This window comes from Olea europaea, unplaced genomic scaffold (genome assembly GCF_002742605.1).
Source record: "Olea europaea var. sylvestris unplaced genomic scaffold, O_europaea_v1 scaffold2447, whole genome shotgun sequence".
In the NCBI taxonomy this organism is placed as follows: domain Eukaryota; kingdom Viridiplantae; phylum Streptophyta; class Magnoliopsida; order Lamiales; family Oleaceae; genus Olea; species Olea europaea.
The window spans coordinates 36,470-60,741 of NW_019242668.1; the positions used below are offsets into that span (position 1 = coordinate 36,470).

The following is a 24,272-nucleotide window of genomic DNA, read 5'->3' on the forward strand; positions in this document are numbered from 1 at the left end:
ATCATAAATCCCACAATCATTGCTACCAATCCCCAATTTTGTGGCAATTCAACTACTGCAAAAATCATCTTCAACCGGTTTGAAATTCACTCTATCCTAAAAATTTCCATCCCCATCATTTGTCAAGAAAAAATAGTCGGTGAAGAACATCCCCTTTGATAGAGGAGAGAAAGCGAAGGGAGGAGGAAACAACAGCACTAGTAGCAACAACACCACGTAGGAGGTTTTCATCTAGGGAATCCCAATTTTGGTCAATGAAAGAAGCAATGTAATTCTCCTTAAATTCCTCAGCGCCAGGGATTTGAAGGTCATAGAAACCTTATCAATGCTGAGAAGTGTTGTAGCCTAAAGAAAAGAATTCAAGACAATGAACTATTGGAAGAAGAAACCACTGGAGAGGGAGCATGAAAACGTTATATATATGCCTGGTGTGGATAAAGGACACCCTGTTTGTTGTAATGCATTCGGTGAATTTCAAGACAAGGATTTAAAATCACAATTACACTTCTTCTGATTTTAAACAATTTCAGCAATGTTTTGTGTCGACCTTTGAGTTTCAAACGATTTTATTATACCAGATGATGTTTATAATGTGCTTCAATTTCATTACGCCCTTTTTTGTGTTGAAATTTGAAATTGAGTTGTTTTCAACTCTCTATTTGTTATGAACACAAGTTTTGTTGTCTAGGTTTATTTTTTTCATGTTCAATCCATGTAACATTTAGTGGAACTTATTATATCGTTACGTTCTCTATTTGATTTTAAAAGTGAAATGTATCTTACAATGCGAACTTCATTAAACAAGGAACACTAACCATTCACGAGATATCAATATATGCAGTCTATGATTTTCTTTATCATACACGAGTGTTACAGTAGGGATGGCATCAAAATTTTTGTACTATGATGTTGTTCAATGAATCTAAATATGGCTGACTTGATCCCAACATATCATTATATGTAATCTATCCATATTGTGCATTGTTCATCGGAGGAATAATATTGAATAGTTATGTGATTTCATACCATTATGTAGTTTGTTCGATGTAGGGGTTAATAAAGTTGAGCAAATCTATCTAACCCCTATGTTAAGTCCCTTACCCCTATCACGAGAGATTAGGATCACTTGCAATCACATCTATAAATCCACATTTGAAGCATACTCGTCTGAAAATTGCTATTATGGTTTCTTTGAAGAATTATCTATAGCATAAGACGAATCTTTTCCCGATAGACAAAAGTTTCTCAATGGTTAGGTTTGATCATTATTTTCAAATTCATCTCAGAACACTCCAGATTATGCTCTAATAGATTAGATCTCATCTCTGAATTGAAACATTGCTTTCACATGTTACATTATCATTTCAATTTTTCAACATTGAAGAGAAGAAAGAAGATAAGGTAGCTGGTTATTCTAGATGTGCATTTGTAACCACCGAATGATTACAATTGACAGAATGGCAAAAGACAACATTGACTGTGAAACCAATTTATTTCTGTAGACTTCCAATTACAAATCTAAATTCAGAGTCTCTCGTGTACACATTTAGCCCAGCCCATTCAGCCTGTATACTTCCCTTTGGATGGAATTTTCAAAATAACCTTCATAAAATGTGCCAAGTAACATACCTTTTTCTTCTGCTTAGGCTCGTGGTTCAGCTCGAAAAAAAAGCTCGAGCCTACTCGACATGAAGCTCGGAGGCACCAAGCCAAGGCTCATGCCGAGCTCCAATTTCAGGGACTCGGTTCGAGCCGTCCTGGCCTGTGGGCTCGACCATCCCTTTATAAAAAAATAAAAAATAAAAATAAAAAAATAAAAAAATAAATAAATAAATAAACTCGACCTTGATTTTTTGGCTAAGCATCGAGTGAAAAAAAGTCCACCTTCAAAAAGCTCGAGTCAAGCCAAGTTTGAACCGAGAGTTTCGACTTGACTCGTTGACACCCCTACTTCTACTTGAAAAAATTACTTTAGATCAACTTTCCCTAAAAGCTCTTTTATCTAGAAAAAACTTGAATTTTTATGTAGTTCTATTCAGTAGTTTGAGGAAAAACTAGATCCATTCAAATTGGAAAAATTACGAAAATAGATATATTTTTAATAGCAATAATGGATGGAAATCATCCAAAACGACTTTTTTCAAACAAAATGAATAGGTTGAGGTGGTCGAAGTCAAGAATTAAACATTGGAGACCATTTGCGCATAAGGTCATGAGGAAATACCTATAGATAGCCTAAATACAAGAGCAATTTATAGGATTGGACCTGAAAAAATAATTATTTGAAAAATAGCCTTTGAACAATATTTTTTCCAAAAATACCCCTTATAGAGAATTTGCAACCAAAGCCACTACAATGTATAAAAACCTTCAATTAGGTACTCAAAGAAATATAGATCATAAATTTTTAATAAATTTAAACCCAAATATTATACAAAATTTTATTGATCTAAGAAACGCAACAGCTAATGAATTAAATTATTTAAAAGAAGATAAGAAAAGTTTCTTTACAGAATATTTAGATCCAAAATTAAAATATAAAAATGTTTATATAGATAAAAGATCAATCAAAACCAAATAATTATATGCATAAAATAATTCTTAACCTGGAAAGAAGAATTAAAAAATTAAATATAATTATTAAAGAAAAAGTCTTAACAAAAGATAGTGAATTTTATAAATTCTATTGTGATATTTTAAATACTTATGAAGATTTTAATTGGTTCAAAAATCTTAACCCTTCCGCTGCACACTCCGAAGAAATGGTATCAAAGTCATGTTACGAACCTAAAATTATTATGAACATAGTAGATGGAGAAAATATAATTGAAGAATTTTTGAAAAAAAGTAGAAAAGCATAAAAAATCTAGTTATCCCTATTTACCTAAAAACACCACAAATGAAAGTTTTGAGGATATACATAAAAGATTATAAAATTTAGAACATAATCTACAAGTAGGAAATGCTCTATTAGATAAAAACCTTAAAGGAAAAGATAGGATTATAATTAATCCACCTCAAGATTTTAGTATAACACAAAACGAAAATAATAAAGGGAAAAAATGAAGAAAAATAATATATGATTATAGATGTAAAAGAATTAGAACAAAAATTCTTAGAATCCACTAGTGAAGAGTATGATGAATATAAAAAACAGTTAGAAGAATTAACTGAAAAAATGGAAAATATGAAGATGAATACTAATCCATCATCAAGTCGAAATATAAAAATAGAATTTAGTAGTGATGAAGAATATGATTACCCTTATGATATTACAATACCTCTTAAAGAACGTATTAATAAATATAGGAAAACACAGAAAAGATACACTGAAAATATAAAAAAACAATCCATAAAAGAAATAAATCCAATGAAATCCTATAATGAACCAATCCACATAACTGGAATATTGTTAGATCTAGACTGTGTATAAAAATAAAGCTATAAAAACTTGGATGAAAAGTACAGATTTAGCAATACAATTTAATAAATGGGAAACATATACAGTTTTTGGATTTATAGAACATACATTCAGAGGAATTGTTTTTGAATAGTGGAGGAAGTTACCAGAATCTATAAAAGGAAGAATAAAGTATGGAGATAACAGAACTGAAGTATTAGATAATAGGAATACTTTAAATGATCAAAATATACAGGAGATATTAAAAAGGTTTGAAAAAATCTTAAGAACAGAATTTTTAGGAGATAGATATGCTTCTAATGAAGAAGAAAGAAAACAAAATGAATATAATGAAAGAATGATAGCAATGGAAAATTTAAAAATATGTGATGTGTGAATTAAAAAAATATATATGTAAATTTGAAGAATTATACTATATATTAAACCAAAGAGATTATCAAGAAAATAAACCTATATTAAGGTCTTATTTTACTAAGTTACCATTCCCATGGGGAATTAAGTTATTAAAAGAATATGAGAAATTATTATCTCTAAGAGATGAGGAAGGAATAAAAATAGATAGTCTTGAAAGTAAGATTGAATTTACAAAAAGAATAATAAGTATATGATGTAAAGAAGCTCTTGAAAATAAGAAAGCATATAAAATAAGAAAGAATTCCTTATGCTGTTACAAAGATATAGGCCAAGTTGAACAATTTGGATGCCATAAAAAGAAGTATAAACCATATAAGAAATATAAAAGAAAATTCAAAAACTACAAAAAATTTAAGAAAAAGAATTTTAAACCACACAAAAAATATTTCAAGAAGAGGAATTGGAATAAAAAATTTAAATCAAAAAATATTAAAAATTTAGATATTTCATCTGTAATGAGGAAGGACACATTGCCCCTCAATGTCCTAAAAAGAAAGATAGACAGAACATAAAAATTCTTATAATTTATCAAAAATTTCAAGAAGATAGTGAAATAGAACCAATTGAATATTTTGGAGATTTAAGTAGTGAATGTAGTAGCATTTATAAATTAAATACATCCTCATCAGAAGAAGATTTTGAGGAAATGGTAATTATGAATCAAGAGATACAACAAGCAGATCTAGAAATAGAAGTAAAAACAACTGAAAAAATTGAAGACTCGATAGAAGGTATAAAACAAGAAATTACCTTTGATATTAAAAAATATACAGGTATAACCAAGAAAATATTAGATCTACAAGAAAAAGATGTATTCCATCAAGGATTTTTAGGAATATTACCAAGAGTAAATAAAACAATTGTAATTATGAATTATAAAGAAATGTCTATAAATATAGAAGATACTATAGGAAAAGCAAGGATTCCTATAATTACAAAAGAATGTGTAAAACAAAAGTTATCCAAAATTCCAGAGAACATAAGAAACAAATTGAAATGTATTGAAATAGGAGGAGTCCAGATAATGGTAAAAGGATTCTTTAGAGAAGGTATGAACATACCAATAGAAATATACTGTATGGACAACGGAATCTTACAAGATCCTATAGATGCTCTATTAGGAACAGTTGTAGGAAACTTAGTCTATCAAAAAATAATATTTACAGTAAAATCAAATTATACAGTATCATTAAATGATGAAAATATTGACCAAAGTTTCAATCTATATTATAGAATTGGAAACTTGAAAATGTTACGAAGAAGTAAGGCTATTAGTATAAGCATAAAATCAATTTTTGCTTTTAGTACTAGCCATCATAACAACCTAAGAAAAATAACTGATAATATTATCATACATAAAGATTTTGAAGAATTAACACAATATATACCTCCTAGGAAATATCAAGAACATGAAGTCACCATACCACAACAAATAATGCTTAATTTCCATAAACAAGCTAAAGAAATTAATTCCGAAAGAAAACTAATAAGAAGAAATAGTGTCAGCTTAAAAGGAAATAATCTTACTGCAAAATTTCCCTCTAAACAAGACTCTAAGATAAGCAAACTTAAGAATTTAAGTATTGCTGAACCATCAAGTTTGCAATATTACATTAAAACAAGATATGTGAATCAAGAAGGATACAAGAAGAATCTTCTTGTCCTCATAGATACTGGAGCAGATAAAAGTCATGTAAATGCTAAATTTGTTAGTCATTTAATAGATTTTGAAATACCAGAACCTTACAAGGATTATTTAGGAAATAATCTTGAAATAAGAAAATATGTAAAGTTCCCTCTTATACTTATAGGGAGAGATCAGAAAGAATATACTAAAGAAATAATTCTATATAAGGATGAATTGTATGGAGTTGATCGTTCAACTATTCTACTAAGAATGAACTTTTTTGAGAAATATAGTCCTTATAAAATCTGCCAAAGATATTTGAAAATAACAGTTGATGATAATCCAATCATCATATCAAAAATAGATGAAAATATGAAATCATTGTTATCATGGAAAGAGTAACTAGTACTAATCTCATGAGTCCATATATTAAAATTATACTCAATATAAAAAATTATTGTAGAATTAAATTTCATGCTTACTTAGATACAGGAAGTACAATAAGCTTATACTTACCAAATGTACTACCATCTGAATATTGAAAATATAATTCAAAGAAGATAGTCATCGCTACAACAGCAAGTGGAAATAAGGTAATATACAGCAAATATGCTACGCAAGTACCTTTTTTAATTTCCTTTAGAAAAGTATTTATTGATACAATATATATGTCAACCACAATTGGATGTGATATTTTATTAGGACAAAATTTTCAATTAAAATATGCATCATTTACACAAAATATTGATAAATATATGTTCACAACTCCTTGTGCACACAAAATATTTACCCTAAAAATAAATAAGACTGTTACAATAGCATATAGAGACATAAACCATCAGAGTTCCTCAACCCAGCGTGGTGGATGTTAGAGTACAGAAAAATTTAAACCAGTTACAGTCTTAAAAATGACAACAGATAATAGGTTAGAACAACTGAAGAAAGAAATTTCTAAAACATATTCTGAAAATCCATTAGAAAAATGAAATACAGACAAAGTAAATGCAAAAATAGAATTAATTAATTCAGGCACTATAGTAAAAGTCAAACCTATGAAATATAGTATTGATGATCAAAATGAATTTAAAGACCAGATAAAAGAATTGCTAGAAGCCAAATTAATTAGGCCTAGCAAAAGTCCACATAGCAACCCAACCTTTATGGTTAGAAAATATAGCGAGATAAAAAGAGGAAAAGCCAGGATGGTGATAAATTATAAAAAGCTAAATGAAGTTATCAAATTTGATGGATATTACTTACCAAATAAGGACACCCTTATTAAGCAAGTACAAAATAAAAAGATATTCTCAAAATTTGATTGTAAGTCAGGGTTTTGGCAAATCATGCTTACAGAAGAAAGTAAACCATTAACTGCATTTAGTACCCCCAATCCTTTAGGACAATACGAATGGAATGTAATGCCATTTGGGTTGAAAAATGCACCACAGATATTCCAAAGAAGAATGGATGAGATAATAAAACCAATTACTCATTTTTGTATTGCATATGTAGATGATTTACTTATTCATTCAAAAACATTAATGAACATATTGAACATCTTGAGAAATTTTGTTATATTATGAAAAAACATGATATTACACTTTTTCAAAAGAAAGCTGAAATAGTTAAAACAGAAATAGAATTTTTAGGATTATTTATAAAAGAAGGAGAATTGCAATTGCAATCTCATATTGGAGAAAAATTTCAAGAATTTCCTGAAAAAATTAAAGATAAAAAATAATTACAAAGCTTCCTTGGTATATTGAATTATACTGAAGGATTCATTGAAAATTGTGTCAAATTAAAAAATTATTTTCTTCCAAAGTTAAGAAAGAATATTATGTGGTCTTGGGAAAAACAAGATTGTGAAAATATAAGAATAGTAAAAGAAGAATTAAAGATATTGCCCAAACTTGTAATACCACAAGAAGAAGATTTCTTTATCCTTGAAACTGATGCTTCAGATAATTACTGGGGAGTAATATTAAAGGTTAAAAAGAATCATAAAGAATATAAATGTGAAAAGATTTGTTCTTGTCTTGAGATACTTGCAGGATATACATAAGGAACATTTAAAGAAGTTGAAACAAGATATGAGACGAACAGGAAAAAACTAATTGCTGTAAAAAGGGGAGTTCAAAAATATGAAGATTATTTATTACCAAAAAAGTTCTTGATTAGAACTGATAATACTCAAGTTAAAGCCTTTTTGAAAAGTAATGTTGATCCATCTATTACCAATAGATATATTATTAGGATACAAATTTGGTTTTCATATTTCAAATTTGAGATTGAATACATAAAAGGTAAAATTAACTTTCTTCCTGATTATCTTAACAGGGATGGAGCTAGAACAACTAAGGATGAAAGTCCAAATACTTGAGATAAAAATTTCCTATTTGAAAACACAAATTCAAAATATCCAAGATAGCCTTCGAGGCAAAAATATAGCCCTTGAGGCAGAAGTAACTTGTACCAAGTCTAGTATCCCTTCGCAGGGACTTGTGAATACTAGCGCTCTCCCCGAGGATAAAGGGAAAGAGAAGAAAGTAATAGGAACCCCTTCACAGGGAATACTTAAGCCTATTACTGATAATAAAGATACAAAAATTCCCACTAGAGAAGATATTCAAGATATCAAAATCGAAGGTAGCTCTTCACAGAGCCAAACTCAATCTAAACTTTCTATTGAAATAATAGATCCAAAAGATATTGTCAAGATATGCCATGAAGCAAAAATTTTCAAAAAAGATAACCATGAAAAAGTTATGTTCTTTATTGTTATTTTTAATGTTCTATCAGACTTGTATCTGGAGATAGGAAAGTCGATAAAAACTCTCCACTATGCAAAATACAAAAAAAGAAACTTCTATCCAGGAGCACCAGCCAACTGGGTACGAAACTGTTTTGAGATAGGAAATATACTCTGTATATATCCCAACAAAGATCTCAAAGAAATAGTCCAACTTCCAATTAACATTAGGAAAACTATTAAAAGATATATTGAAGTCGTCAAAACAACAAATATGTACATCAGATTCCATTCAGCAACTAAGGAATGGGATCCCGTTCTTGAATATATGCATCCATCATTCCATGTTATCAAAATGGGACTTACAAACCAACATTTTTTACCAATCAGTCAAAAGGTTGTTAAAAATGGATATCAAGATATTTTAAATATGATGCCCTACAGAAGAGCAAAAGGGTACAAAGAAATATTTGAACATGTAACTCAGACAATTACTGAAAACGAAAAAATATGGATTTATCCATCTGAAGACCATATTATTTACTCCAATGCAAGAATGGCTACAAAAGAAGAAGATATTTGTTATCTCGACCATTTATTATCTGCAATTATCTCCAACCAAGTACATGGATCAGAAGACATGGCTAAAGAATACTCTGTAACTACAGTAATCACCATTGTGAATACTGCGTAGTTGAAGATATGAGTCAAACGTCTCTCAATAGTAAAGAATTCCCTATAAAATTCTTTGACTCGAAAATGGAAAAGTGATGGTGACAAAAGTGGCCATTTATCACTACTTTAATAAAGAAATTTATTAAAGAAAAACTGTGGCTACTAAAAGATAGAAGATAGTGCAAAAGTCTCCATAATTGTGACTACTCACCCACCAGTTGTCATAAGTGGAAGACAAATTCAAAAATAAAGCATAAATTTTCAAAATGAGAGGTCCACTTAGCAAGAAGATAATGGAGAAATCGATGTAGATAACATTATTGAGCTACCCAACAAAAGGAAGTGGAAAACACCTATCAAGATAAGATTCTCAAAGGCTTCTATAAAAGGAGGCAAGAAGGAAGAAAGAAGATATCTCGAAACAACTTATCTCTTAAACACTCTGAAGAAACACATCTGAGAGATATATTTTTGTAATCTGTATACACCACTTGTATTCAGAAAAAATATTAAATAGCTTGAAGATAGCAAAACTTGTAATAAGGTAATCACTTATGGAATTCTAAACTTCATAAGGCGAGTACCAAAGGTATGTAAATATAGATTGTAATCATGTACTATTTCAGTTTATGAATATCAAAGTAAAGTTTGTTATGTTCAACAAAGCTTTCGTGAAAGGATTTCGTTAAGTTTCTCATGATTCCTCGACAGTACAGATAGAGATTTTAAAAGATTTTCAAAACATTGATTTTAAATGGATGTTAGTCATGCCAAAGTACCCGTCTTTGATGAATGGTTTAGGGGAAAAATGCAGTTTTCTAACAAAATTGTAGCACCCTGTGTGTGAGTTATCTTTTAAAATTTCGTTCCAAGTAAGAACTTGATTCTGAAAAGAGTTTGGATAGAGGTGAAAACAGAAAATCTGGATACTGTGAGATAGCGTCTAGTGATGGCAACGGGGCGGGTTCGGGGCGGGGCACCCCCCCGTTTGGCAAAAACCCCGGCCCGCCCTGCCTTAGACGGGGCGGGACAGGGCAACTTTTTGCCCCGTTCGCTGCCCCGTTTAATTATTTTTATTTTTATTTTTTACATTTTGAAAGTTTCGAATTATGTTATTATTAGATAATAAAATACAAATTTAAAATGAGTTTTTAACAGATGAATTGTTTAGAAATAAAATTATTTTTAATTTTTTTTTTTTTACTTTTTCTTCACGGAGCGGGGCGAGTTCGAGGCGGGGCATCCTCGCCCCGCCCTGCCCCACGCCCCACCACGAGGCGGGTTTTTTTGCCCCATTCAGAGCGGGGCGGGGCGAGGTGGGGTAAATTGCCATCACTAATAGCGTCTGTGGTGACACGGTTAGTTCTCTAGAATGAGAAATGCAACCTTAATTGAAAAGCCTTTTGCTGAAGCAGTTGTGGACCCAAATGATTTCAAAAAACATTTTAAATCTTTACTTGATTCAGAAGATTGATTAAATACATGCAAAGCATCTATAAGAACATACTGGAGGGAAAGCCTGTTCACTTGTATTTGATTACTATAAGTTATTTACTCGTTTTTATATACTTTTGCTTTGATTATTTTGATGAACAATTCACAAGCATCCACATCTACTTCTAATGATCTTAGATTATACTTAGATGAGAAAGATATTTCGTTTTTATTTAAATTAGCTGAAAAGTTTGAAGATATATTTCCTGTTGAAAAAGAAAAAATTGAAGAAATATATCAAGATATTGATCATTATTGTAAGAATAATATAAGATTTGATTCTGTAAAAACTAGTAGAGAAATAAGAAAGGTAGAAGATATTATAACTAAACATAGAGAAATACAAAAAGAAGTCTCAGAAGGATTAGTTCAATGATATATAACTAAGGAAGATCAGCCTAGGATTTTTGAAAAATTATCAAGATACAAAAAATACTTAAAGGTGTTTGAAAGATTAAAAAACATGGATATAAGTCCTGATTAATAAGTCCCCAAAGATACAAGATACATCTTGCAAATAATAAAAGGGTAAAATAGTATTTCCAATAGATAAGGCTATTGTGGAAAATAGGATCAATAATCCGGTTATTTAGAAGATTGCCCCATAAGGTCATATGCATATCCAGAAAGATTGCCTTAGTTCAGATTGTTTTCTTCAGCTCAGGAACATGAAGGTGATATCACGAATCAACATGCCACGTTGAATATGTACTTAGATCCTGTACACAACGCCCATCACACCTTGGAAATTGGTTTTGCTCCAAGTATCGGACCAATGATCACCGAATGAAACGTTACAAACCATAAGCAAGGCCGTACATTAGGATCATTTGCACCGTATTCCTTTAATTATTTAGTTTTACGTACCTGGCGTCCGTCCAAACATAAACTATGCGTTAAGGTTTGATGCATGAGTAAAAGGTGACAAAAATGTCCGGTGTTTCTGGGAAAATATTTATTTGCCCCGTTCAAGGCAATGACCTAAAAAACATATATTGTTGAGGTTTGTGTAAGTACTAAACTGAAACAGTAGAACGAAAATGGTCCACACGGCAATAACTAACCGTGGAGCAGTTGTAACCTCCAACACTCCTAACAGAAATTAGCGTCACCCTAACTATTGCCATACGCCTACTATTATAACAGGCTTTTATGGAATACAATACGAGGATTTTCATTAATTTATGTTAAAATAATGATATCCAACACCACTTGTCTAAGTGACACTCCAGATCATGGGACTTAAACAAATTACATTCGTTAAGACTTAGTCAGGTCAGAATTAAGAAACGAGATTATTATTCTTCTTGAAGGTACCACGAAATGGAGGTTATATCGATGTACTAGGCTATAAAATCAACAATAGTGTAGAACCTTTAAAGAGGGATGAAACTGCAACGTTGAAAGGCAGACACAGCAACCACGCTCCAGTGCCGCCTCCTCGCCATACTTCACCACCACCCGCTGGTCCCCCTCCCTTCTAATGAAAAAGGAGTTAAATTTGTTTGACCTTTTGCGGATTATAGGAAAAACCCTTGGATTTTCTTGCTTGGTAAATAACAAATCAAATTTCTTGCATCATTTTTGCAAGTTTGTATCTGATTATCATTATCCCAGCAAAGAAAAATTATGTATTACATACATATCCCAAAAGTTGAAGTAATCTCTCCATTTAACTAATAACGACTTAAAGCCCGATTCATTTCTATCAAAATCCCAAGAAAAAAAACACTTCAAAAACTAACTCCATCGAGAAAATTTACACAACAGTTTACCAGCAAAAGAAGCTACCAAAAAAACCTGTAGCTGAAGTTGCCTTTTCTAGTGTAATTCTATATGGAGCAAGCAGGAGGAGAAAATTGACAGATCAGCAGTCGGTGGTGGCAAGGCAGGTTAAGCTGCTGGAGAGTTCTGTCTCAGTCTCAACACCATCAAGTCAGCCACCATCAGCCACTGCCACCACAGAAGCGTCCACGGTGTGAAGCAACTAACACAAAGTTCTGTTACTAAAACAACTACAGCCTATCCCAACCCGGTACTTCTGCAAGTCTTGCAGAAGGTATTGAACTCGCGGTGGGACATTGAGGAATGTCCCTGTTGGTGATGGTAGCCGAAAGAGCAAAACAGAGCAAAGCCTCACCGTCCTCCACAGACAGCGAGACTGGAAGAACTCAGCCCTTACAACCACCACGAATTCCATCCCAGAATTCTGGGATTTCACCGGTGAACATGATTTCTCCAATGAATTCTATATGTTTTGGTGGGGGGAATTTATCTTCTTTGGGTGCCAGCCATCCACAGGGAATCAATCAAGCGGCTGAGAATTTGAGTGGGGACACCCAATTCAACAGTGGATTTGGTGGCGGCAGTGCGCTAAATATTCCATTTCTAGAGGCACGATAGGCTCAACCTCAAGAATTCCAAGTGCCTAATTATTTTCTCCCATTTCAGCCAAACCTGGTTTAACCCAAACCTCTGGGTTCACGGCCTGAAAACCTTCATCAACACCACCACCAGTTCCTCATCCACAACCTCCAACGTGTGGGATAATTCCACCAGCAGTGAGACTGGTCCTTCCAACCCAATCAATGGCATGATAATCTGCCAAGCTATAATCCATATCCGTGAATTTCATCACGGCATGCAGACCATCTGAGGACTCTTCGTAAATTCAAAAGACAAAACTCCAGAAATTTACTTTGCTTTAATATACAGATTTCCTGAATCTTGTTTTGTATTTCCCTATTCTTTTGTGTTTGATCAATATACGTATTTAACCATGTATGAATTTTTACCTTTTTTATAGAGAATTTGAGTTTGGTTAGGTTTGCTTCTGATACAACAGTTAATCAAGTTTAATGTTTTGGCTTTTGCTTTTGTTGCTTTAATTCAGCTTTTGAAATTATAAATTTTCAGTTAATTACTAAAGTAGTTGGTAAAAAAATAAGTGTGTGCTTTAATTTAGCTTTAAGGTTTGTAGTGTGTGAAAAGTCTACAAAAGTGGCCATTTAAACCATAGGAATAAAGTGCATGGCTAGGCGTGCTATATGTTGGCGTGATGATAAATACATTGAGCATGAGTCCCTAATTCGACCGAAAATTTAATTTCACACGTCAACTAATCCATCAATTACTTCGAAATTTGCATCCCTCTATCCTCCTAGCCAAATTAACGCAACTTCTACACCCTTAGAAAGTATAAACTAGTGGACATAGTCCAACTTAATCTGGTTCGGTGACAATTGAACCAAACGGAATACCAACAAGTCGATGTACATTGAAGTTTCATGTGTGTGGCAATGGACCCAACAAGACCGAGTTCAATCCCAACAGAAAGAAATAATCAAATAACCAATACAGTTTAAGTTTTAGCAAAATATGAAGCTTGAACAAAATGGACGTATCTTAAAATTTAACTAGGCTATGAAATGTCCATGGTCAATTTTGGATCGGGGGCCATAGCGCTGACCCTTTTTCACTAAGTGACAACATATAAATAGACTCCTCCGATGAAGACTATACCCACAAAGACAGGCAATTAATCGTGGGAATAAGCTATATGAAACCTGCTTAAAATGCTTAAACAATTCTTAGCCAATCCAAAAATGAAAACAATCCAGCATTACCTTAAAATTGATAGCGTTCGTCTATGAGCCATGTCTCTAGGGACTTCAACTAGACTTCTGTTTGTCTCATCTTCTGACACCTTCTAATCAAATTAATTGCATCATTCAGTACAGTTCCAGTGGAATCATCAATTTGCCAGCCAAGAACCATTAGCAAAGTTAGGTCCACGACAAGAGAAATAGGTTTAGTCATGGCGGATTCCCAACATTTTCACAGCCATCTCCCATGTGACAATTGCAGCAGCATTAGCAGGAAATGCCCTAACTACAGTGGGACCAAGACCTGTATAGCATCCTTTAAGTCCAGACCTCCTGTAAATCTATCCCAAAAAAAACAAAAAACAAAAAACAAAAAGAATTATCACTTAATAACTAGAAAAGCTCATTCAAAACTCAGCAATATGAAAGGTAGAGGTAGCATACAGATTTTAAAATCCGAAAAGGATTTCTTGTATGGTTTCTGTCAGGAGCAGTTTGAATTTTGGTTTTTGCCACATCCAATGGCAGAACAGCAGACCAACACTACATGCACAAAGCGTGAGAAATCAAAATAGGAAGGAAAGGGGGAAATAGTATTGTATCAATCTGGAAAGATGAAATCACGGTCTCCAAGATCCAAAATAATATCTATAACAAAAAAAAATGAAAAAACAAAACTTACTGCTATGCCGCCAAGGCCACCACTAACAATCCCAATTCCCATGTCCACCAAACCAGTTACACCAGATGAAGAATCTCTTAATTTTCGGTGCATGTGATAGCGTACATGCTCGTATGTGCTGAAAAAGACTGCATTTCCCATAGATTCTCTTAAGAAGGTTGTGAATCCTCCTCGAAATAAGCCTGTAAGCTGAAGAGGTATTCTATCAGCTTGGAGGGACATCAAATGGCTAATTTCCACTGAGCATGGATTTTCTCACCCTTTCATTTTTTACTGTTTCCAGGGCACAATCAAGAGGACCAGCATATCTCCTGGAGCCTGGAAGCAAAGAGTCAGCGCCTTGAACTTGCATCCTACACTGGAGAATCTCACTATCACGTGCATGATTTGAAATACACAAAGATAGCCACACAAGATTTCTGATTTACTTACCTTTACCAACTCTGACGGGCATAGTATAAAGCTAATAATGGCTCCGGCAAAAGCCCCAGAGGGAAATATTACACTAAACTGTGGCTGTTTGCTATGTGATCCTACCTACTAGGAAGAAGAGGATTCAAATTAGCACACAGTACAACCTTGAACAAGGAAAGCTGAATAGGCCTAAAAAGATGTAACTGTGAAAGCAACCTGCAGAAACTGCTTTGTCTGAGAGTAAATTCCAAAGGCAAGTGAGCTTTCAAAGGCCATTCCCAGGAAAGAAGGTGTTGCACCGCGGTAAAGCCCTTTCACCTGTCAAAAGAGCCATGAATCAGTTTTCAGCAGAAAAGTGAAGCAGGCAGCTATGATCAACTATTTTTACTCAAAGGATAAACTACATCGAATATGTATTATGGTTCACTCGTAAACTATGTAATAAGGATACTGAAACTATTTTTCAGTTATTTCACAATATCATATGGTCAAAAAGGATTTCATTGAACTCGTAGACTAGAATTCTAGAGATAGTTCTGAAGAAGCACGAGCGCAAACTTCACAGGCAAACAAACTCAACACTTCAGCTATCGAAGACTAAAAATTAAACAAAACTTCCTCTCCACTTCTCCGATTGCAACAGTTCAAGCAGATAACATAATAACTTTAACTATAGTCTCACTAGAAGTTAAGAGGCATACTCCTTCAGTCTTTAGTATTCTCGCAGTACAATGAAAACCATTTTTGTACCTCACTCCATTTGCTTCTGTGTTGTGTTTTTGGAGCTTAACCTGACGAGATGCATAGAAAGGGAAAAACTTGAGATGCAAATAATCTGGTTAGCTCAATATTTTAAACAACAAAGGCAAGAATGCATTTGAAATGAATTTTAGATGATGACCCATTGCTGGATGCCAAAACGAAACTTGGGATTTAAAGAGCTTGCAATTTAATAACAAGGGAATGGGATTAACAGCTGTGCTACATCCCATTCATAGTGTATGATGAATCGCTGTGCTACACCCTACTCAGTGTAATTGGATCCTTCGGATATTCCATTTAAGATTAACTACTTACCAGGAACCAAGACACGATACCTATAGCTGTCTGCACTACTAAGTGCCCAAACCAAACAGGTCAGTATGAAAAGATAAAGCACCTACCACCATTTCTAGTGTAATTGGAACATGCCAAAAAATTGAGACAGCAATGTCATCTGTAATCTGTATTCAGAAGATGACACCTTATTATGTGAAATCTTACAGAGAATGGATCCCATAAATGTAAGATGTGATATGAGCTTCCCTTAGTATTTTTAGGAAAACTTGGATGTTCTACCAGCCTCGCCTACTGAGTACATAATCAAGACTCATCTAATAATTCCTACATTTTGCTTAGCCCATCAGCTGATCGATACTCTGCTAAAATTAGTATCACTGTACTTTCACTTTACAAGTTACTATTTTTCACATTTTTCACCCAAGTTGAAAACTAGCACAAATTAATGCAAGAATGAATGGCCAAGCTTGTTCGGCTTTTGGTAATAGCCAAAGAAAAGCTGCCTTTTTCAGCAGTAACACTCTTGATGCTACCCAAAAAAGGCCAGTTAATTTGGCTTTTAACCTGAACCAAACATGTATACAAAATTAAAGTAAACCAGAACACACACATACACTAAAGAAGAATAGTAAAAAAGGATAAAAGTATGAGAGAGACCTTCACGGTGTCAAATGGGTGACCAACGATGACAGTGGCAACACCCGCAAACATACCCGCCATATACTCTTTGTAACCCGAACTCAAACTCCCGCTCATTTTTTCCCTCTATTTAATGATAATTTCCCTCTTGCTCTCTCTCTCAAATCTCAAAATCGTGTGATGACATTAAAAGGTTTTACAATCAAATGCATGATTTGTTTATGTGTACGTATATATACACACAAAAGAAGGTCGAACGAATCAATTCAACCATAGAACTAAATCGCAATAATCGACTATTTAATAATCGGATTCATTTTCAGACAAACATTGATTCAAGAATCCAGGATCCAAAAGACCATTTTCCTTAAGAAAACCCTAGCACACTCTAGTCAGACTATCAGAGAAACGAGTTATAGGCTTGTGGCATCATGGTCTTGCCGACAGCGGGGGTACTTTTTAAAATGACTTAGTCAAACAACCAATTTTTCATTTTGATCATTTTTTTTTGTATTCAACATATTGACCTATTGTCATTAAAAAGACAATTCTACCCTTATTCATTTTTAATAATTACAAAAGTATATCAATTGTTTAAAAGACAATAATATCCTTAATAATTTAAATAAATTCTGTTACTTCCATACGTAAATTTCAAAATCAGTTTTGTTTATCAGTTTCTCCAATACAGTAAAATAGAATTTTTTTCCTTCCATCTGCTAAAATATTGAAATCTCCCAAAATTATCAAAGGTTCAAGAAAGAAACAATACTCACAGTCGCCACTGAAAATTGGTAAGTGTAAATACGTATTTTGAATTTTGTTTTAGTTAAATTTACTGTTTGAATCTGTAAATAATTATTTTGAGAAAGGCAGATGAATTTTACAGTATTTAAACACAGATTTATAATTTTTTTATAGCAAAAACAACAAAAGAAATTCATCTCTGTATGCATATATTTTACAGGAAAAATTTATAGGTGTCTGTAAAATAAATATTTAAACATTATTTCGTTGAAAAAGGGAAAAAATAAAAAATTTGAGCGTAAATTTCAGATGAAACGGACGAAAAAAGCTGGGTCAAATGTTTCCAGCCGGCCCAGTTATATGGCTTTTTTTTTCCCCTTTCAGATTTTAGAATTTATTTGTTCATTAATATATGTTTATTGGAATAAATATTAATGAATATTTAAATACTAATTGAAATAAATATTTTTGAAACAATTAAAATAATCAATGAATTATTTAAAGTATTAAATTAAATTAAATATGAAATGAACAAGTTAAAAAATTATATATTAATTCCTTATTTTTAATTTGTGGCAGATATGGCATCAGCATGTGTCCCAATTTGTTACTTTGGTGAATTTCAAATGAATGAAAATGCTCAGTGGGAATGGAAATGGACGAGTGAAGGAGATGGGGTTAAAGCAATTTTTATAACAAGGAGTACATCGTTCGTAGAAATGTACAGTGATATACAAAACATGCTTAACGTCGATCCCTCTCAGTACGATATGGAATTGGGATTTTTGTTTCATAAGCATTCAACCATTTCAATTCCACCTATGAAAGTTACTTCTGAAGTGGAAATGAAACATCTAATTAAATTGAACCAAGGCCGGAAGTCGACTCCTATTTGCGTAACTTTATTGGGGAAGAATGTCCACGAGGGTGAACACGAAGTTTCAAATGAAGAGAATCGTAATGTAAATGATGTTTGGGATACAATTCAGATTGTTCGTGAAGATGATGTGGTTATTCCCAAGACCACTGCTACTCACCATGGTCACACTGTTACGCACAGAATTTCATCGATAGTTGAAGACAACGAGAATGAAAATGCATTTACAAACGAGGATTTGATTGCTTTATCTCATAGGAGACATGAGTCGGGTGGGAGCTCACAGGCCGGACCGAGTACACGGTCCTCTAATTGGTCGCGTATAGTTCCCGATGATGAAGATGTATATGTCGAGCAACTATTCGAATCAAAGAAAGAATTGCAAGAAGCTGTGCACCGGATTGCTTTAAAACATAACTTCGAGTTTAAAGTGAAGAAATCAAACAAGTTGTTATATACAATTATCTGCGTTGACGACAGTTGCCATTGGCGTTTGCGAGCGACTAAGATGGACACGAATGAGTTCTTTGTAGTTCGTAAGTATGCACGGGAACATACTTGCGAAGTGGTTATTCGTCGAAATGATCATAGACAGGCCCGATCATGGTTCATTGGTCGAGAAATAATGCACAAGTTCCAGGATCCACGAACGATCTACAGACCTTCGAACATCATTAATGATGTTCAACGAGAGTATGGGGTGGTCATGAGCTATCAGAAGGCTAAAGAATGTGCATTGGAGGATTTGATGGGTTCGGCTGAGGAGAGTTATGCTAAATTAGCCAGGTATTTCATTGTTTAAGTGTTTATTTCTTTGTTATTGTAAATTTTAATTATTTAATTTCAATTGTTTATTTATATGTAATTAATTATTTAATTGAATTGTTTATTTTTCTGTTCATTTAATATTTAATATATTATCTAAATTATGATTATTTTTATTTACATTAGCCAGGTATTGCTATAACATGGGAAGAATTAATACTGGGTCGGCATTTTTTATTGAGAAGGATGACGAAAATCGCTTCAGATATTTCTTTATGGCCCTTGGACAATGTGTTCAAGGATTTCGAAATGCAATGCGACCCCTAATCTTAGTCGATGGTACAACCCTTAAGGCGAGATACGGGGGCAAGTTGATTATTGCAACATGCCAAGATGCGAACATCCAAATTTACCCTCTTGCGTTCGGCATAGTCGACGGAGAAAATGATGTAGCAATGAGTTGGTTTTTCACAAAGTTGAGGGAAGTAATTGGAGATGTCGAAAATCTTACATTCGTAACCGATCGAGAGCAGTCAATAATAAATGGTATCGCCGAAATCTTCCCCGAGGCACATCATGGTTATTGTATGTACCATATACAGGGAAACTTGAAGACCAGGTATCGAGGCAATGGCGTCGTTGCGTTGTTTAGGAGAGCTGCAGAGGCTTACAGTTTTAAAGAGTTTAATAAGTTCATGGTCGAAATAGACAGTAAATCGAATGCTGCATGGGAGTATCTAACAGAGATGGGAATTGAACATTGGGCACGATCACATTTTCCAGGACGTTGATACAACATGATGACGTCGAATAATGCGGAGTCGCTTAACGCTTTATTCAAGAAAGATCGAGAGTTACCAATTCTTGCAATGATTGAGAACATTCGTGACAAGTTACAACAGTGGTTTCATGATCGACGTGAGGAATCACAGAGTTGTGCAAGTGTGCTAACCCCGGCTCAAGAAGATAAGCTCTTCAAGACTCTAGATGTGGCAAGAAAGGTATATGTAGAACCACTGGATCAATTTCGCTTCTCCGTGAGATGTGCACGTAATTTCGGATACATTGTGGACTTGAATGATAACACGTGCACGTGTAGACGGTTTCAGTTGGAGAGTTTTCCATGTACACATGCAGTGGCAGTGGCTATGCATAGAGGATTACCACCACACACCTTATGCAGTGTATATTTCATGACTGATTATTGGAGAGCAGCATATGCGGAAACAATATTTCCTGTACCAAATGAAGTCGAGTGGGAAGTGCCCGACCACATTCTCCCACTGAATAACTTGTTGCCACCAGCAGTTGGACCACGTACTCCTGGACGTACACGTACGTCTAGAATACCATCTACCGGAGAGTTTCCACAGCCTCGTAAGTGCGGTAGGTGCGGTGCAACAGGGCATACTAGAAGATATTGTACAAATCAGATTCCTCTACATGACAATGTAACGGATGTGTAATTTTAATAACTATTGGCAATGTAATTATTTATAACATTGACGTTAATTATTTATGCATATTATTTATGCGAATTATTAGATTTAGTATTTTTTTCAAACATTTCATTCATTACATTCATTTGTTATGCATATTATTTATGTTAATTATTTGAAATCGAAATTTTTTCTAGACACTGCATCATACGGTAGGCTGCATTGTAAAATAAATATTTAAATATTAATACGCAATCAACATTTTACAATTTTTTCGTAATTACAAATAAATGAATGAAATGTACATTGTTCAAATAAATGTAAAAACATGTACAATTATTTATGGATCCCCATTAAATTCAAACAAATCACATGCTAATTTATTTCTCCAATTTTGTATCAATGTCTAGTTGATTGCACTCGTCTAGCCATCATGGGAACGATCACAGACAGTGACTCTAGATTTTGCTCGAGCTGGCCTTGTGTCAGGTATGAATGATCGGGGTCGTACACATACATCGTGGAGTCGGCGAATACGATTTCCACTGCAATGTAGTGATGATTCAGACATACTGGTACGTACATATGCGTACAGCCATCCCATGGCTTCCGGCACCGTGTACTCGCTACCCATAGCCTGGAACAACTGGTACTCAATGTCAACGGCACGGATGAACTCGGTGTTCAATATGAGTCTGCCAGGAATGTTGAACGATTTTGAATGTCTTTCAGCACGATCCCGTAGCAAATCCATGCTCAAGTCGATGTGCTACATCAAGAAACACCAATAAAGAAAGGAGTTAATCTATGAATTTCATTCAAAAAATTGATTTTGAACGTACATAATAAATAACAATATTTTCATTTCACTTACATCGTCGGCGAGCCAAGCCCCCGAAGTGGTGATGTCGTGGAACCACTTGTAAGCATTTGAGATCGTCTTCTCAGCAATCGTACGGCTGGCCCTGAAAAAATAAGAATAGAATTTTTAGTTATATGAAGTATACATGTGTCAATGTCTGCGTACTATAGTAATTACATAAAATACAAAACTGACCCAGGCTGCAGTGCTCTCCACTCTGTCTCAAAGGCTTTCCACTTGGCGTGGTCCACCTCCCTGAATAAATTCGGGTGCGTCCCGTCGACGAACCTTCTCCTCTTCGCCTCCGCGGTAAAGGGAGAAAGAAAGTACTGTTATGGCACCCTTGGCCTCTTGTCGACCACCCGCTCCTCATGCGCCTCGGGAATCTCCATCTCCTCAGCCATCGGGACGACCCCCTCGCCCGCTGTCGGGACCACCTCCTCCGACACAAAGACCACGACCGCCGAGTCTGGCGTCTTCTCGGGTACCACCTCCACCTTCGGTACCCTCTCCTCCTCCGGTGCCCCCTCGACATCCCCGGGTATCCCGTGCACGGGTACCACCTCCACCTCCAGTACCCTATCCTCCTCCGGTACCCCCTCGGCATCCCCGGGTATCCCCTGTACGGGTACCACCTCCACCTCCGATGCCCCCTCGACGTCCTCGGGTATCCCCTGCACGGGCACCCCCACCTCCGGTACCACCTCCACCTCCATCTCCGGTACCCTCTCCTCCTCGGGTACCCCCTCCACGTCCTCAGGTATATCCTGCGCGGGCACCCCCTCCACCACAGATATCCTCTCTTGCTCCTCCATCCCCATCGTGTCATTTAAAAATGAATCAAATGCAGCAACTGATGGCCACGATGAGTCAACATACCCTATCTGACCCCCTCCCCCCTAATAACCACCGACCCCTCAGTCACCCCCTCCGTCCCGATAACCGCCAGTCCCTCCGTCTCGATAGCCACCAGTCCCTCTGTCACCCCCTCCGTCCCGATAGTGACCTGTCCCTCCGCTACCTCCTCCATCTCGATAATCGCTCGTCCCACGCAGGCCTGCTATGTCACCCCGTATCGCTACAACCTCAGCATGTAGGTCTCCTAACCCAGCTCGTAACATCGCGACATCATATCGTAACTGTGCCATGTCCCCGAACTCAGCTCGTAGTGTCACGACATTATCCCGGAACTCTGCCATGTCTCCTCTCATCTCCCTCAGGAGGTCGAACAAATCAATCGTCGAAGCACGGGGACTAGGTGCAGGAGGCGATACTGGACGGCCCTCCTGAAAAATAACTATTACAAATGAATAACGTAACAAATAAAATAAAACGACAATCGAAGAATTATTTTTAAGTAACATACTTTATCTCGATCAACGCTGGACCCAGGCATCTGAACCTCTGGCGTAGCTGGACGTGATCTTCTCAGCGGAGGTGACATCCTCGCTGGACGTGCTCTCCTCGATGGAGGTGATATCTTCAACGAAGGTAATACTGAACGATCCTCCTGAAAAAATAAATATTACAAGTGAGGCACTTAATTACAAAATCGAAGCGATATTCAATAAATCCTGCACAGCGACATACCCTATCTCGATCCATCCTGGACTCAGGCATCTGATCGTCATGCGCAGTACGAAGAGGCAATTCGCGAATATAAAACTGACTCTCCTCCTCGATCGACGGTGCCAACTCAGTGAGAACTTCAAGCTGTCATTTTCATATGTCACAGCTAATGATTATATATTCAGATTGTAAAAGGACGTACAATATAAATAGCAATTGTATAATACGTACCTCAGGATCGTCGAGGAGAGCCGATAACTATCTGGCAAGCGGCTTGTCTTGTGCTCGCCAGTGATGCATCCGAGGATAGCATGTCTCTCCTCTCCTCGCATACCGACTGGCCAAGATAGGGACAGTCTCGTACACCCATATCTGAAACAATTACAATTATTATTTATACAATTCAATAAAAAAAGTGTAGGTAATTCATTAACTTAAACATATACCTGCAGCGCCAACGGCAGTCCATATGCATCGTACTTGCGCTCGGGCTTATCCCCCTTTGGCATTGAAAACCCCCTCCTAAACACGCGTAATGTATCAAGAAAACATTTCCAACCCCATGGGTAGTTGTTGAAGGCATCAATATCTTCAACAACCTCCAAATGAAAAATGTCAATCAATATCTTCTTGTGATGACACCGGAGTATGCTCTCGATGATAAGCACCAATCCTAACTTCAACCTATCAGACATCCGGTCACATCTCCTTAATGCATCTCCTAGCTGCGCTAGAGTAACCATCGTCTGTCCATGAAAATATTTCTTCAACAGCCTCCTGTTCCTCGGAACACAGGCCCTCGCCTCTGCATCATCCGTACATCGCAGTCCAGTGACGAGAGCAAACTCAAATATAGAGAACGTGGCTACCGTGCCCCCAAGATCAAAATGGAGGGCGTCTCCGTCAACTGGCTTCAGCAAGCGACATAATAGGGCATCCAACAGCTGCCCAGACCACTGTACGTCACGCAACGAATACAATGGCCATAAGCATGATCGACGTAATATATCTGCGTGATCGGCGTCCAGCAAATCCAATACCAAAGCGAAGCTGGTAAAGTTACAATTCGAGGTAACTTTACCAGGGATCTGTCTGACAGCGTCGTCCAAATGATATTCCATCCTGCAAAATTTCAAATATTAGGACCCTATGCAAATAACGTTCGATAAACAAAAATATTAAAAAAATATACTAACACACTGCTATTAGATGCAATAACCAACCGATAACG

The 24,272-nt window shown here is 35.4% G+C and overlaps 3 protein-coding genes across 3 annotated transcripts; 1 reads left to right on the plus strand and 2 right to left on the minus strand.

Moving 5' to 3' along the window:
- Positions 1-13,702: 13,702 nt before the first annotated feature.
- On the minus strand, positions 13,703-17,222 carry LOC111382201 (mitochondrial arginine transporter BAC1). Its single transcript, XM_023006107.1, has 8 exons — positions 16,801-17,222; positions 15,786-15,875; positions 15,301-15,402; positions 15,103-15,207; positions 14,930-15,028; positions 14,671-14,859; positions 14,433-14,531; positions 13,703-14,329 (listed from the first exon to the last, which is right to left on the minus strand). Exons 1-8 carry the CDS (start codon positions 16,897-16,899, stop codon positions 14,195-14,197), a joined length of 918 nt encoding a protein of 305 aa, XP_022861875.1. The 5' UTR covers positions 16,900-17,222; the 3' UTR covers positions 13,703-14,194.
- A 2,224-nt stretch (positions 17,223-19,446) lies between these two features.
- Positions 19,447-20,637, plus strand: LOC111382206. Its single transcript, XM_023006111.1, has 3 exons — positions 19,447-19,935; positions 20,104-20,172; positions 20,281-20,637. Exons 1-3 carry the CDS (start codon positions 19,447-19,449, stop codon positions 20,635-20,637), a joined length of 915 nt encoding a protein of 304 aa, XP_022861879.1.
- A 2,230-nt stretch (positions 20,638-22,867) lies between these two features.
- Positions 22,868-23,587, minus strand: LOC111382214. Its single transcript, XM_023006118.1, has 4 exons — positions 23,488-23,587; positions 23,273-23,413; positions 23,063-23,185; positions 22,868-22,982 (listed from the first exon to the last, which is right to left on the minus strand). The coding sequence occupies exons 1-4, from the start codon at positions 23,514-23,516 to the stop codon at positions 22,955-22,957; spliced, it is 321 nt and encodes a 106-aa protein (XP_022861886.1). The 5' UTR covers positions 23,517-23,587; the 3' UTR covers positions 22,868-22,954.
- Positions 23,588-24,272: the final 685 nt, after the last annotated feature.

Bases quoted from the DNA above. Each gene is read 5' to 3' on its own strand.
- LOC111382201 (XM_023006107.1), bottom strand. From the start codon at position 16,899: ATGAGCGGGAGTTTGAGTTCGGGTTACAAAGAGTATATGGCGGGTATG. The intron at 15,403-15,785 runs GTATGCCTCTTA...CTCTTTTGACAG, and splicing joins GAATACTAAAGACTGAAGGA to GTGAAAGGGCTTTACCGCGG. The intron at 15,029-15,102 runs GTAAGTAAATCA...GAGATTCTCCAG, and splicing joins GCCCGTCAGAGTTGGTAAAG to TGTAGGATGCAAGTTCAAGG.
- LOC111382206 (XM_023006111.1), top strand. From the start codon at position 19,447: ATGGCCCTTGGACAATGTGTTCAAGGATTTCGAAATGCAATGCGACCC. The intron at 19,936-20,103 runs GCACGATCACAT...GAGGAATCACAG, and splicing joins AGATGGGAATTGAACATTGG to AGTTGTGCAAGTGTGCTAAC. The intron at 20,173-20,280 runs GTATATGTAGAA...AGACGGTTTCAG, and splicing joins CTCTAGATGTGGCAAGAAAG to TTGGAGAGTTTTCCATGTAC.
- LOC111382214 (XM_023006118.1), bottom strand. From the start codon at position 23,516: ATGCATATGGACTGCCGTTGGCGCTGCAG. The intron at 23,414-23,487 runs GTATATGTTTAA...TAATTGTTTCAG, and splicing joins GACTGCCGTTGGCGCTGCAG to ATATGGGTGTACGAGACTGT. The intron at 23,186-23,272 runs GTACGTATTATA...TGAAAATGACAG, and splicing joins CTCTCCTCGACGATCCTGAG to CTTGAAGTTCTCACTGAGTT.